General features: G+C 38.9%; 1 protein-coding gene across 1 annotated transcript; it reads right to left on the reverse strand.

Moving 5' to 3' along the window:
- Positions 1 to 14: 14 nt before the first annotated feature.
- On the reverse strand, positions 15 to 12152 carry LOC117466010 (very-long-chain (3R)-3-hydroxyacyl-CoA dehydratase-like). The gene is made up of 11 exons (XM_034109142.1): positions 11912 to 12152; positions 10331 to 10376; positions 10112 to 10185; positions 9162 to 9326; positions 7483 to 7534; positions 7258 to 7368; positions 6462 to 6589; positions 5468 to 5580; positions 5278 to 5384; positions 5049 to 5180; positions 15 to 1927 (listed from the first exon to the last, which is right to left on the reverse strand). The coding sequence occupies exons 1-11, from the start codon at positions 11990 to 11992 to the stop codon at positions 1851 to 1853; spliced, it is 1086 nt and encodes a 361-aa protein (XP_033965033.1). The 5' UTR covers positions 11993 to 12152; the 3' UTR covers positions 15 to 1850.
- Between the last annotated feature and the right edge of the window lie 3793 nt (positions 12153 to 15945).

Raw genomic sequence — 15945 nt, forward strand, 5'->3', positions numbered from 1 at the left:
AAACACCCGGCCTCCAAATTTAGAAAATTGATGTTTATTTTAGGCAGGAAACCATATTTGTGAACAATGCAGCGTTAGTCTGCCTGAAGACTTTTGAAATGCAAATAATGTCTAAATCAAGCTTTATGACAAGTACACATCTTTCCCAAACACCATTCAAAAAAACAAACAAAAAAACTGAAACAAACAAACAAAATCAACAACTTGAATAAACACAAATAAATCCAAAACAAATGGAAAGTCTAAAGGGTGAACAGATTGGGTGGAACAGGAAGTGGACGGTTCATTGTTGATGATGTCATATCCTTCAACAATATCGCCTGTGCTCAGCTTCTTCACTCAGTTTCACAGTAGAATAACACCTGCCCCCTCTTTAGTGTGAAGCGTCAGTGCTAATAATAAACCATCTGCCACACTTCTCCAATTTAAGATCCAGTGGGATTTGTCAATCGTCACACCTGGGAAAGAGCAGATTTGGATTGTAAAGGATGTTTGGTGCATCTGGAGTTCATCCTTTATTTAACCAGGTAAAAGACTCATTGAGATTAAAATCTCTTTTCCAAGAGTGACCTGGCCAAGAGTTTAATTGTTTGACACATTTAAGAGAATTGTCACTTGACCGAAACATCCACAGTTCAAAGAACAACAAAAGGTTGAATTTCTATGATTGTAGTGTAAGCTTCTGATGGTAGAAACATATATTTGCATTAATTGGCACACTGACCATACACACATCAACTGTGTATACTTACAGAGAAAACAGCGTGTGCTTGTTGTGTTCCTTCTATTCAAGTCAGTGTCCACATGGCAGATTGTTGGATTCATTCAAATGACCACGGGTGTCCAATGTTGCCCATTTTTAAAATGTTGACATGGTGCTTTAAAGAAGATAAAACTGGACTATGGAGGTGCTGTCAATTTAGAACTGGCATAAAGTACTCAGCTGAGTTTTTATTAATGCAACAAAAGCATTTGTCAAGTTATAAAAAGATAACCTTTTTATTTAGCCCTTCAACTTCATCCTCCAATCCTATCCTCAAATAAACGTTCTCCTATTTTGCCATTTGTATGTTTAGCGTGATTTTTTAGCGTTTACCATAAAAAACCAACAAACAATACTTCAATCATATTTGTCAATCCCACGTCCTCCTTGTAGGTCACAAAGTAGAAGCTTAATCGTTGTATAGTTTGCCAATAAAACTAGTGTAAAGGCCAGGAAGGATTGTGTGTTTCATGAAAAGATAGTTCTAAAAATTCCTCTTAAAAGTAATTTGCATGGCTTTTTAATATTCAAAGCCGTGAATGACTGACTGAGACAAACAAGCCTCAGTGTTTGGAAAACACATCTGACCATTTCTCAAGAGCCATGGTGTTTTTCTTCAATGGGTTAAAAGATATCTAAAAACATTATGAGTTTTGATCCAACAAAGACCACCATTTAATAAATAATCCTAAAGCAATAAATAAAACAAAAAGGGCAAATCTGCCCGAGCCTTCCCAGAAAGAGTTTTCTTTAACCACTCTAACTGTGGAACATAGGACTCCATGTCCTACTGGAGACGTGGACAAACATCTTGATCAATATGACATTTTTTAAGAGAATAAACACACTAGTAGTAAAGCACTGGATGTACAGTTTTTTCAGGTGATGTGTGTTGTGCAGCTGTTAAAGAAGGATAAACAGGATGTGGTCTGGGGAAAGTTCACCCATTGGAGGATTAAGGGGAAAAGTCCTCCTTCAGGTCAGTGTATGTGTGTAGAAGATGAGAAAGGCAATTGAGGAAAATAAACCTTCTGCTTAATCTTTAACAGGACGGCAGTTCAGGGTGTTTTAAAAATAGGCTGATGAGTTATTGGACTTTCCTTTTCCTCGAGCGGAATCGTCTCCTCCTCTGCTTGTACAGGTGCCGGAAATTGATGAAGAGTCCTGGGAGGAGAAGAAAGCCGTCAGTATGAAGCTGATAGACTAGCTGTAATGTCTCATCGGGTGACTGCACAAACACATTAGTAAGCCCCGTCTCCACAACACAAGTAAATCATTCCTTCATTCAAAACTGTTTCCAGGGACATTTTTGCACATGAAAATGACATTTTCAGTTAGACATTTATAATGCAACTAATAAAACACATGTTGTCTTCAGTTTTTTAGGGTTTTCTTCTGCAACCTTTATTTAAATGACAGTGTTGAAAGGGGGAGACGGAGGGGATAGCACAGGTCAAACGGTCCCAGGCTGGATTCTAACCCGGGTCCTTCGCATCGGGACCAAGTGTGGGCAGCCAGCTCTACAAACTGAACTTTGCAGCGGACTCCAAATGCCTTTTGTCTACATTTTCATTCACCGCTTCTTTTGAGGTTTATGAATCAAGCTTCAAATGTCTGACTTCATATTTTATGATTCGTAAATTTGATAACAAATTGTTATTGATCGAAATACATTTGTCTTTATTATGACTTTAGAGGTTTCTCAATACTCAAATTTCCCCTCCTGGACTCCTCGGTCCTCCGGTAGTAACCCGGAAGTGAATTTCAGCACGCCATTTTGAAGGACATCTCATTTCTCTAAATGCACACGAGGATCGAGCGTCGAGGAGGCTCTCTGGAGGAGCTATAACCGAGGATACACTGATGGTTCTTTCACGGCTCCTCCGCGGATGCATTTCGGGGAATGGTGGAGGCGTGACGCACGGCCGGACTTATCTCAGCCAATGACAGCTCTGCATGCATCCCCTGGATATTATTTTAGAAACTGCTTTCATCACAACGAGATGTTTACAGAGAGAACAGCTGTGAGGTCCGTGCAGAAAGCAGAGCAGTGTGTATAATATATATTACTCAGTATAACAGGCCTACATTACTCTCTGTATTTGCTGTAGTTTAGTAGATATCTACAAACAAAGAGTCAATATTTTTCTAAGACCATTTAGTGCTTCACATAATAAAATACACAACGGCTGTAGCCTGATGATATGCTTTAGGAGCTGTAGGTGTGTGTGGTACAGTGTGTAGGTGTGTGCGTGGTACAGTGTGTAGGTGTGTGTTGTACAGTGCGTAGATGCGGCGGACAGTCAGTTGGTTTGGTGTCTTTTCCATGACTTCTCAATGACCTTTACCTCATTTTCCATGACCAAAAAAAAATTCCCACTGAAAATGGTTTATTTTAACATGGAACAGGAAAATAAGGTCTGCATATGAAACATGTAGTGCCTATCTAAAACAAATCAAATAGTAGGCTAGCTTCTACACGCTAAAGCAACTGTAGTCAGGGAGGCAAAGTCATCAGGTATGAAAAAGGTGGCAAGGACCCGACCCCTGACCCCCTGAAAGCAGCAGTGTTAATAATAACAGAAACGCCAAAGAGTCACATCTAATATAAATATATAAAAGCATTTATTTTAATTGTGTAGCAGTTAGTTTATAATTCTGGCAGCACTGTTGAGCATTTTGAAAATGTATTGTCATGCCTCTGTGCAAGGCTTAGTCTTTCTATCTTTATAGCCACTGGTGTAAAGTAACTAAGTTCATAAACTCAACAAGTACTATGCGTGGGTACAATTTTGAGATACTTGTACTTTATTTAAGTATTTCAATGTTTTGCTACTTTGTTCTTCTTCTCCTCTACAGTTCATAGGTTCATGGTGTACTTCTACTCCTCTACAGTTCAGAGGTACATGGTGTACTTCTACTCCTCTACAGTTCAGAGGTACATGGTGTACTTCTACTCCTCTACAGTTCAGAGGTACATGGTGTACTTCCACTCCTCTACAGTTCAGAGGTACATGGTGTACTTCTACTCCACTACAGTTCAGAGGTACATGGTGTACTTCTACTCCTCTACAGTTCAGAGGTACATGGTGTACTTCTACTCCTCTACAGTTCAGAGGTACATGGTGTACTTCTACTCCACTACAGTTCAGAGGTACATGGTGTACTTCCACTCCACTACAGTTCAGAAGTACATGGTGTACTTTTCCTCCACTACATGTATTTAATACCTTTAGTTACTCTACAGATGTGGATGAATGATGTGAAATATAATCAAGTGTTAAATTAGACTTTAGTTCCACCTGGAGTAAATCCACAAGCTACCCTGCAGTCTACAAAGTACTTCAAACTAGCTGCACCTTCACCAGCTTTGATAACACTTTCATGATCAATCATTATAAAACATATCATATATTATTCTGAAATGGACCAATCTGCACAACGACTACTTTTACTGTCGCTACTTTCACTATATTTTGATGATAATACTTTTGTACTTTTACTTGAGTAACATTTTGAATGCAGGACTTTTACTGTAACAGAGTATTCCTACACTCTGGTACTTCTACTTTTACTCAAGTACAAGACCTGAGTACTTCTACTTTTAAGAACAACATCTGAGTACTTCTACTTTTAATCAAGTACAAGATCTGAGTACTTCTACTTTTACTCTAGCACAATATCTATACTTATACCACCTCCGTTTATAGCCTATGAAAAAAACTATTAGAAAACGAAAGCTAAAGCTAACGTTAGCAGATAGTGACAATGTATGCTAGCTAGCTAGCTCAACGATTCCTTAATGATATTGTGACAGAAAAACATTTCAGTTCACATCACGCTCTGCCGCTCTGCTCTGAACACCTGAACGGCCCGTTCTAACAGCTGTTCACCAGCGGTGCAGTCTGTGCCACAGTGACTCCGCAGTTAACGAACGCACCGTAGCTAATGTAGCTGACCCTCATCCCGGAGCAGCAGAGTTCAGCCGACAGGCAGGAAGACTCGAGCACACAGCTCGCGCTTCATATATTAAAAAATAATATCATGCGCGTCATGATGGCACATACCAGCTCGCGACCGCAGATTATTTTGGCGATTAGATAACATGTAAATTATATTTGACGCAACTTTAGTTACATTTCCATGACTTTTCCAAAACTTTGGGAAAAACATCGTTTTCCATAACTTTTCCAGGGCCTGGAATTTGCATTTTGAATTTCCATGACTTTTCCAGGTTTTCAATGACCGTACGAACCCTGACAGTCGAAGGTAAGGGATGTCTCACCTAGGAACATGAGGACCAGGTAGATCTGCAGAGTGTAGGAGAAGCTCAGGGAGCCTCCCAGCAGCGCGGGGAGGGGGACGCTGAACATACGCGTCTCATCAAAGATGGCCAGGGACTGGATCACGGCCACCGCTGGAAACAGGTACAGAAAGACACAGTCAGCAACAACTCATGTGTACCCCTCCAGCTTTGTCTATGCCACTGTTTTCTCAGTATTCTAATCTCTAACCTTCAGCCAAGACCCCCAGCGGGTACAGAGGGATCCAGAGGCTGTACCTCAACCACGTCAACAGCTTCCACTCTGTGCTGATGCAGGCCAGCATGTAGAACGGGTACCTGATGTGGAGAAGGAAGAGCCTGTGTTAGAGGAGGCAGTTACGCATGTAGGGCAGAGAGGGGAGGATGATGATGTGACGGACCTGAAGATCTCGATGGTGCTCCACAGGTAGAAGACGAAGAACACCACAGGTTTGTTCTGCATCTCCTCCAGACTGCCGAAGATCACAAACAGAATGACGTTCCTCCCTGCCACCTGCAACAGAGAACCATCAGACAGAGTTTAGATACTGTTATTCACATGATGTTAAATATGAATGCTAAAGTATCAGATAGTGATGCTTAAGACAATACTGTTATTACAACCAGAAGTGGAGGAAGTACTCCGATCTGTACTTGGGTCAAAGTAGAAGTACCAGAGTGTAGAAATACTCTGTTACAAGAAAAAGTCCTGCATTCAAAATGTTACTCAAGTAAAAGTAAAAAAGTATTGGTATCAAAATAGTTAGTATCATAAGTAAAAGTACTCATTATGCAGATTGGCCCATTTTAGAATAATATATATCAAATGTTTTGATTATAATTATTGCTGCATTAAAGTGTTCTCAAAGCTGGTAAAGGAGAAACTCCCTCTGGAGGGAACCTTGGGATTTTAGCCTTTGCAGACCATTTACATGCGCGTGCAGTCGCGCACACACACAGTACAGGAAAGGGAAGATCCCAAACAGCGTTATAGGGCCCCTCGCTCAATGTCAGCCATATTTTTCCTGCGCCTTAGAGCAAATGGCATCAAATCCTACAAACTGGTTCTTCCCTATCATGCCCAGGAATGGAATGCATAAGGAATGCATTAGTGATGATTGTAAACTAGGTCACTGATACTCTTTACAGCAGGTGTAAAGCTTGAAACCCCAAGAGTGGAACATGCAGCAGATTTGCGCCCACGGTTTTGGAATGAGATGTTTAAATATCACATGTAATGTTCAGGTTTCCACATGCTTTTAGCCATATGTGTGACAACTTACACTAGCTACATTAAAGTAACTTTGCTTTTTGATGACTCAAATGTTTAGGTGTTACTTGGGTTTACATAATCAGGCTTGAAATCAGAATAAAACATGAAGTGATTCTCTCTACCTGTATCATAGCAGGAAAGAACCCAGTCTTAACCAGACCCAGCAAGGGGTTGATGACCTCGAGCACGGCCATCATCTGACAGAAATACATCATGTCGGCCGTGGTGTGGAAGGTATCATAGAACGAGTCTGTGAAGGGAGAGAGAAACAAACGGACATAATTAAACCGCACATTGCATAAGCATCTATTCATAATCCTCATCATTTGCAAAACAAATCCCTGCTGCGTAGCCGTGTTCCTGTTTCAATTTAAATGAGCTCATCTGTGAATCGCTCCCCCACAAACAAAAATGCAGAGCTCTATCTTTCTCTCTGTGTTTCATTTAGCTGCACGGTGGTGCTAATTATGTCTTATTTATTATGCAGCCCATGAAATGTAAAAGCTATTAAAGGGAGTGCAATTGTCTGGATTTTATCTTTATTTCGTCCATCCCTTTACAGTTTGCCAATTCTGCTTTTACTCAACTGTTCCACATCATCTTTGAGATCCGTGTGATGTAACTGACAGTAAAGTTACTTCAAATAAACTGTGGTGTGCAGGGTTAATGTCTGTTCATGGCATACTATGATTATAGCCACATTTTATCCAGCCTTTGCAGCAGAATCTAATAATCTACATTTAGTTAAATAAGATTTAATGTAATGCACTGTGGCTTCAAGACCAAAGGATTGTCAGTAATAAACAAAAGAAAAGCAGATATCTTGTATTTACAGAAACACTCTAAAAATGGTTAGGCAAACTTCCAGTACTGCGGGGTAACTGGTTAACCTGGACATAAACGTATTCCTCTACAAACCTTGACCAAGAATGAAGAGTCGAACGGTCATGTTGACGAAGATCCAGGAGAATCCCAGGAACTGCACCAGGTTGTACATAAACAAGTAGCCCCTCTTCAGCCCAAGGTACGCTGAGGAAGAGAAGAATATAACTCAAATACCTGATGCTAATGTTGCTAACACATATGAGAAGTACTTCTGTGAGGTTATGTTTGGAAGGTAGCACAGAGCACAGTGGGACTCACGGTCTTTACGAACTCTCGACTCCACACTTATCTTGTTTATTTTCTCTTCCTCCTGAAAAAAATCAAACCATAAAGACGTTTTTTTTAATATAAGGTTTTAAAAAACGAGTTAGTAAACACTTGACATTACCACATAAAAACAAGATTTTAATTTCATAATAATGAATTGTTAAGCTACTGCGATTTTATATTAAAGGTCCCATGTCATGCTTTTCCGGTTATTGCCCGTCCCCTTGTGTGTTATGAAGCTTTTTATGCATGTAAACGGTGTGCAGAGTCAAAACCCTCAAAGTACACCCTGTAGCGAATAAACTCTAACACAGAAAATACCTCCCCCAAAAGCCTCGTTGGAGATTTCTCAGTTTCCATTGTTTACTTCCTGCCCCGTGTGACGTGGCTGCACCGTGCAACGTCACTTCTTCTGCTGATTGGTCCAAATTGACGGACTTCCCCACACACTCAGTGCATGCAGCTCAGCTGATTTCTCCTCCCTGCTGCAGGCTGATAACAGACCGTTGGGATCGCGGCAAAATTCTCTCTGCAGACCCATTCTCACAGCGTTTATCAACCTTTTTCTTACTCAATATCAAGCCACACTTATTGTTTTTACTTCGGCTGTGACTTTGTGTGCTCAGGGTGAGTTTGGCTGTGTATCGCTAAACAAGGAAACAACACCTCTACGGAGCTTAGCGCGATTCACAACGTGAAACAATCTGACGTTGTGAATCGCGCTGAGCTCCGTGGAGGTGTGATTTCCTTGTTTAGCGAACAATAAGTGTGGCTTGATATTGAGTAAGAAAAAGGTTGATAAACGCTGTGAGAATGGGTCTGCAGAGAGAATTTCGCCGCGATCCCAACTGTTATCAGCCTGCAGCAGGGAGGAGAAATCAGCTGAGCTGCCTGCATAGAGTGTGTGTGTGAGGAAGTCCGTGGATTGGTCAATCGGAGCACACTGGGCTCACAGGGAGGGGGGGGGCAAGAGCTGCAATGAGCCGTTTAGTGGAGAGAGTGAATACACGTAGTTTACAGAGATGCTGTATGCCAAACAATGTGAGTTTTGAAAATTGCACAGTATAAATCTATTCTAGTAGACCTCAACAATGGAATTATGAGCAGTGGAAATGGCCATGACATGTGACCTTTAACACAGTCCACTCAATCGTAGTAAGAAAAATATGCCATTTAAAGGTCTAGCACCGGGAATATTGCAAATATATATATTTAAATATAATTTAGATATATATAAAGTTAGACAGTGTGGTGGAGTCTTACAATGTTTGATATATGCTAAGCCAAACCATTCAGAGAAACAGCAGGGGTGGATCAGATTATGTCAGTGAGACTCTAAAACATATAAATGTTGCTTATCTTACCTTTCTTTCCAACACATAGTTTATTGAATCATTTTGAGAAATTGGCAAGCATTCCTGTAATAGTTGCTATGTTTTCCCAAACAAAGAGACATCTCTTTGGATGGTGGCTTTGTCAACTAATGTGTAAAAGGGGTTCACATTACTGTAAAATCCCAGTGAAGTCCGACATCGTATTTAAAACAACTTTGAGCATGGACTAAAAATAGCACCAACTGTCCTAACTGAAATTAGAATGATCCCATCTACTCATTTGCCTCATCAGTCATAAGCCTTTTCAGTGTGGACTTCATTTTATGTTCACAGTACCTTAGCCTGAAGCTCCATCTCGGCGTCCGACTCGTCCAGCCAGCGGTCGAAGTCTGGAGCCAGAAACAGAGGCTTCTTCTCCTGCAGAGTCAGCCGGTCCCACCAGCGCTCCTCCTGCTTCCTGATCTTGATGTCCACCTGACGCTGGGTGGACTTATGGTTGATCTGAAAGGTATTACAATGTCTATCAGGTTTCGTAACTGAGACAAGCAGAAGGCAAAGATGTAATGTGAGTAGCTACTGACTGAAAATAACTTGGTTAAAGGACACATTTGAACACATTTTGTATCGACTTAAGTTATTTCTAGAAGGTACATTTATGCAGTCATTATACGGAGAAATTGTATGAAATTTGCCAATGTGCACTGCATACTGTACTTGCTGTGAAAATTATAATATGTATTGCCTTTTATAGTTTAAGGCAATGATTTCATTTTAAATGTATATCTCGGTATCTGTAAATACTGCTGGAAACAAAGTGACAACACTTAAGAGTTATATTATACACTGTAGGAAAACACATCAATAATGCCCTCTTGAACACTGGTACTTATTTAAATCACATTACAATTGTGCAAAAACAAGACATTTCAATATAACTAGGGCTGCACGGTTTGAAAATAAATACAAAATTCCCTTTTTAAAACATTCGTCACATTGTCATTGAAACATGTATACAAATTATCATGGTGTAATGATTTATGTGTACCAGACAAAGAGTTATTTAGATTGTAAGAATCTGTTTATAGACATCTCCGCAGCATGAAAATACTTTAATCAAAATTACATTTTCATATATGTGGCCTTTACAAAATATTGAGCTTATTGACATTTGGACATTGCATCAGTCCATATTGCAACTTTGATTACATTTAAATTAATTGGACAACACTCAATATTAAAATCAATTTAAACACACATGAGTGAGAGATGAATACAAATATTGTTACCTCAGTTCTAACAGGTTCCCGAAACTCCAGACTGAACTTGTATTCATTATCTCCTTTAGCTCCATGGCCCTGTGCTGTGGAACAATATGAATTGCCATCATGTCAAATATAATAAATCATGTGAAATATTTAAAGATTATTTAGAAAATGTTTTGCTTCAATATTTTCATTATGCAAGTGTGTTTCCTCCTACTCACAAGCACCCATGTAAATACTGACCTTTGAACTGAAGTGTGTTGTTTTCTTGTACGCTGATGTCGAGATCCTAAAAAACACAACAGCAACCATCACCACCAACCCGACACTGATGCACAAAATACAAATGTAAGGATAAGCTGAAGGTGTAATTCTTTTTAAACACATAAATATTCATTCTTTTTAAACAACTGGCCAATGTCGTTATTTATATATCTTACTTAAATAAAACTAAAAAAAATATTTGCTGGGTACTATCTTCAACAGCGGATCAATACATATTAGGTGCTGTAATAAGGGTTTAAAGAATAAGGATGGTGTTATTGGGTTTTTGGCTTTAAAGGAGTTCTATGTCACACAAAAATAGATATATCTGTCTTAATTCACAAAAGACTTACTAGTGAGAGCCACACATTATTGTTTTTGGTTTGCAAACATTTAAAATAACCCAGACTTAACCCTTTAAAACAAGTACCCAGTTTATTATGTACACTAAGCTAAGTATTGTAGTCAAATACAACAGCCCTGTAATATTATATAAATGCAATAAATCATACCCACAAATAGGGATGATAAGTAGAGCAACTAATAGAGCGATATGGTAAGTTTAAGAAAACACATAGCTTTACTGCAATGCAGCCTTTAAAACCAGGAAAATACACTTTTGCTATATTAGAATATCCAAAATCTAAACCGATATATTTCGTAAAGCAGGGCAGTTTTGGGCATTTTATAGGCTGTAATTTGTGTTAATTATTGTAAGTGCATTATACTGAAACTCATTTTAGATGTTTTATATTTAGTCTTTCCTTATTGATAAGTTGGCGTTAAATACGTAACATGACAGGTGTTCCTCTGTCAGCCTGTTTCAGTGATCATTGAGCCATTCTGCTAAGGGGCTAAACAAGATCCAGAACAACCATTACAAGTCATGCATCTTTTATAGGATCATTGTCGAACAGATGCAGGACGAGGAGGAAAACCAGTAATACCTGTAACTAATGCAAACACTTAGCCAACAGAATGAGATGAAAGTAGTCAGTTATAGATGGTGATGAGGTGAAGATAAATCACCAAAATAAACACTATTATTATTAGTAGTAATACAGATTTTGACTGGCTGACAGAAAGCATTAACATCCCAATATATTTAGTATTGAGCTGGGTTTTGTATCTTGAATTATTTATTCTGACTTTGATATCATTGTATTTGTTTTAGTGGCAGTTGATAGCGGTGGAGAGTAGTGATTAACAAGGAAGTCCGACCGACAGACAATACATTGTTATCAGCTCCCGTTGCACTGTGTATTTTGCCGTAAAAAACAAACGTAGCCTATATATTTTTTGGACGTAGAACAATTGCTTAATATTACATTATTAACGTATTATCAGTTTTCTTCTGGGCATCACACATAAACGTGATAGGTCAAAATAGCGGTGTAACGGTAGCCAACGGTTAGGCTAGCCGTTAGCATAGGGATATGTTAAACATGAATAAGCCACTTTTACACCCACAGCATTAATATATTAAAGATTAAAGGCATTACACCATGTGTCTTTATCAGTAAACGACAGGTCTGTCAGAGTTAAAGCTGGCGTGGTTACCTTTGCATCGCTCAGGTCCACCCGGAGGAAGATCTCTGAGTGCCGCTGAGCCCAGTAAACATGCGGGGTGAGGATCTGCATTGTCACTCTGTGCTTTCTGATATCTACATGCCATAAAATGAGAAGAAATTTACTAAAACTGTAAACCTACGTCCTCATCTAACAGCCTGCCTACAACCCCCACTCACACACAACCATAGACTGTAGACCATAAAGGGCACACAACAGAGGGGATGTGATGGAGCATGTTTCCGGGAAGAGGGCGTTTACGCGCTTCAAAATAAGATTACTAAAGGGCTAAATGAGAAGTTTCAAAATAAAAGTCCCCACACTTTAAAATGACTAATACATGAATGTCTTGTATCTGTGTCTGATGTGTTTTCTCCTTACAAAAAAGTTAAATTACCTAATAAAATAAATATATTAAGTTGAGTTAAATAGGTCTACTTTATTTTTTTTGTATAAAAATGTGTGGTCTACACATTATTTGTTATTTACAGGGGAAATGTAGTGAATTACTAGAACCTTAACAAGTTGTTTGTTTTTACTTCAAAAATATGAGAACCATATAACTACATTTTATTTAAAAAATCGGTTTGAAAAGAGTGAGAAGACCTTTTATAAGTTTAAAACAATATATCTTATTCATTCTCAAAGAAGGCTTTTAGTATGCAACTCACAATAGTTGCGTATTGGATCAATGATTGGATAGGAAAATTCTGCCTATAGCTAAGTAATTGTATCAAATTGTCTCCTATTTCATCACACCAATAATAAACCTCAAGACAATCCTCTTTATATTTTCTCTAAATTCCCAGAGCAAACCAAAGTCATTGTTGATTAGAAATGGACTCTTCTAGCAGTAAACACATCTCATACCCATTAATTAGACTGCAATAAATAAGGACAGTTAACTGTAAATTAATATTAGATTAATGTTAGATTATTTGACTGATTATATAGTGAAGGCAAAAGTGTTAACATTGTAATCACATACATTGTTAGGTATAACATTTCTCCAACAAGGATGCATAATTCAACTCTTTGGGTCCAGATGTTATTCATGATGTTGTGTAATTCTTTGTTATTTTACCTCAGTATCACCAGAATCTACCACAAGAGGGCAAGTAAAAGTACTAATACATTATTGTCGAAAATATTTTCTAGATTGTATTTTTGCATGAAGTAGCATTGTACTGTATGACAACACAATTCTGATTGACTTTTCGTAAAATATTAAATAATTGGACTCTTTAGTGACTTAAAGAGTACAGATAGCAAAAGATGTTAAATCAACGTTGAATTATGGTCAAAAATGTTGATTTTTGGTTAAGGTTGAAGATTGATGGTGGATCAACCTTAAATGTTGAAAATATGTCATTGAATCAATGTTGTATTGTGGTGGAATTTAATAATTGAAATGCCAACATTGAATCAATGTTGAATCTCTGCTGTTTGCCTTTTCTTTTCTTTTTTTTTATTGATGGGGGAGGGAGGGGGTACTCTGTAGGGGGGGGGGGTAGTCTGTGTGGGGGGTGTGGGGGTGGGAGAAATATCCCACATAAATCCGAAAAATTCACTAAGTGTTGAGGCCAAAATTGACCACCCAAACAGTTAGGAGCACGTTTCAGGCAATTTGGATTTGTAGCGACACCAGGGCCGGCCTTCGGCATAGGCAGTATAGGTGAATGCTAAGGGCACATCAACCCATAGGGGGAGCCACAAATTGGGGAGAAAAAAAATAAAAGTTAGAAATAAAATTTCATAACAACACAAAATCCCGATTTTGGATCAACAAAGTACATCTTATTTTCTTATACTAACAGAACTACGCCTATATTGCGTACAGCGCCCATAAACTATGGCACAACCCCCCCCCCAAAATCAAGTTGAACTGCCCCAGCCCCAGTAAAAACCAGAGGTTTATGTGAAATCGTTATTTAAAAAAAAAATATTGGTAGTGTGCAATTATAGGTTTTAATTTTATATTTGTGTTCATTTAAAATAAATCAAACTCCCAAAAAACGTACACAGCTTCTGTGTGCTTTTATGAACATTGGAATTTACTGTGTAAGCGGCCGCGGGGGGGGAGAGCTTTAGAGAGCTCTCTCCTGAAAGACTGAGAGGCTCTGATAACCTCAGCTCAGTGAGCTAAAGGCACACCTTTATATGATCATTATAGTTATAAAAAGATAAGAGAATAGGTGAAAAACAGGTATAAAATAATATATGACAGTACAAAAAAGTTGTTATTAATAAACAAGAATAAATACATTGAAAGGGGAGTGATTTGTAAAGTATCCATAAAGAAAAAGAAAATCTACTTACAGTTCTGTTTCATATGGGTGTTGTTGAGAGATGTATCCAGAGAGCTCCTAACGTTGCTCTCAAAGTGCACCAGATTGATGCTTTTAACTGCAATATAAAAAAAAAAAAAAAAAAAAAAATCTTCCCCGGGGTGCATGCCCCCGGACCCCCCTAGAGGAGGTGAGGTCCCCCCCACTTAAATCATGTTCAAATGGATAGGAAACTAAATACAGTTGCACACATCTTGTGTCCATATCTTTCTGTGTTGGTGGTAATGCCACAACCATGCATGCGCGAGTCATAGTAAGTATAAGTGTCTGCATTTGGGGGGAGGGGGGGGGGGGGCGCCAGCTAAAATCTTGCCTAGGGCAGCACATTGGTCAGGGCCGGCCCTGAGCGACACTATTTTGGGTCCCTAACATTCATTGAGCTAGGGACTCCCCCCCTACTAATTGGATGACGCTGAGTCGAATGGTAGGTGATCAATGGTCTACAACTTTTCAATAAGAAGTTACAGATTTTTGAAATAGTTGCAGATTTAGCTTTTTAAACATTTTTTTTTTTTTAAATTAAAAACACTTTTTCAAACTCAGAAAAGGACGTTGAATCGAATGGGCTAGGTCTCGATTCTCTAGGACCTTGGGAAATACCAAAGATCACCGAAAAGATTGGAGTTTGACCCCTGTAAAAAATGTGTTTTTTGTTTTGTCTTTTATCAAAATATATCTATTCCGACTTACTTTTTGACGCTGAATCCAACGGTGCCAGTTTCGAAGCTGTACGACCCCTAGTGGCCAAGATAATCATAAATAACTGTCTCAATGGCTTGGAAAAATATTTTTTCAAAACCAAACACCATATTCTGGGTCAGCGCGCTGCCCCGAACGTGCGCATATAACTTTCGTCACACACGGCCTTACGGATCCCCTTAATTGGCTGGGGTCAAGGGGCTTTCTATTTTGTGTTATATCTCGATGTTATCCTGTCAAAATCGAGTTGCCCACTGGCAGGTTAGTGACCAGGTTGAGATTTAAATACAGTTTCTGGAGGGGAAGTGGCCGCAGATCAGAGCTGATGGGCCTCAATCGAGACTGGCTCCCTCCTGAGCCAGTCTCTCAGTTGTGACACTATCGGACAACGGTGAGTTTGGTAGAAATATACTGTATAATAGTGAAGTGATTGAATATTATTGTATTCTCTTTTTTCGGAGTTGCACTTTGCAGACGGTCCCTGAGCACTCATTTCTTCTCCGGCTGCAGATAGAGACCAATGTAATGTCTCCAGTTTGGAGGACAGCACGTATTGGCTTTTTTTGATCAAAATGTGATTGTAGTTCGTTGTCAACCTTACCACGGTACTTAGGAGACGTCATTTGTGTCTGAACAACGTTTTGTTCATGAGTTATTGATCCGTGAAATCCGAATCTGCCAATATCGTTCTAACTTTACTCAACTACGTTTCAAACCGTGCATTTTCAGCAGCTGAATCAAGTGCCTTTTGCTAAGGATGACACTGTGCTTAACTGCAAGGGATTGCAGAATATCATTATAATTCATACCCAAATGAAAATAAAATAAAATCAAAATGATCCATGCTTCGCGATAATAGCCGTAGCCTACGGTACACAGTTTAGCTAGTGTTGTCTATGGTTGTCACTCAGTCATCAGTTTCTATAGACTATCTGGATTTAGTTATTGCGTAATAATTATTGTGTTCCCACAAATTGC

Source organism: Pseudochaenichthys georgianus, chromosome 3 (genome assembly GCF_902827115.2).
Source record: "Pseudochaenichthys georgianus chromosome 3, fPseGeo1.2, whole genome shotgun sequence".
NCBI lineage: Eukaryota > Metazoa > Chordata > Actinopteri > Perciformes > Channichthyidae > Pseudochaenichthys > Pseudochaenichthys georgianus.

Coding starts and splice junctions, on each gene's coding strand:
- LOC117466010 (XM_034109142.1), bottom strand. CDS start 11,992: ATGCAGATCCTCACCCCGCATGTTTACTGGGCTCAGCGGCACTCAGAG. Junction 5,581..6,461: donor TCTTTCCTGCTATGATACAG/GTAGAGAGAATC, acceptor TCTCTGTTGCAG/GTGGCAGGGAGGAACGTCAT. Junction 5,385..5,467: donor AGCACCATCGAGATCTTCAG/GTCCGTCACATC, acceptor TCTCCACATCAG/GTACCCGTTCTACATGCTGG.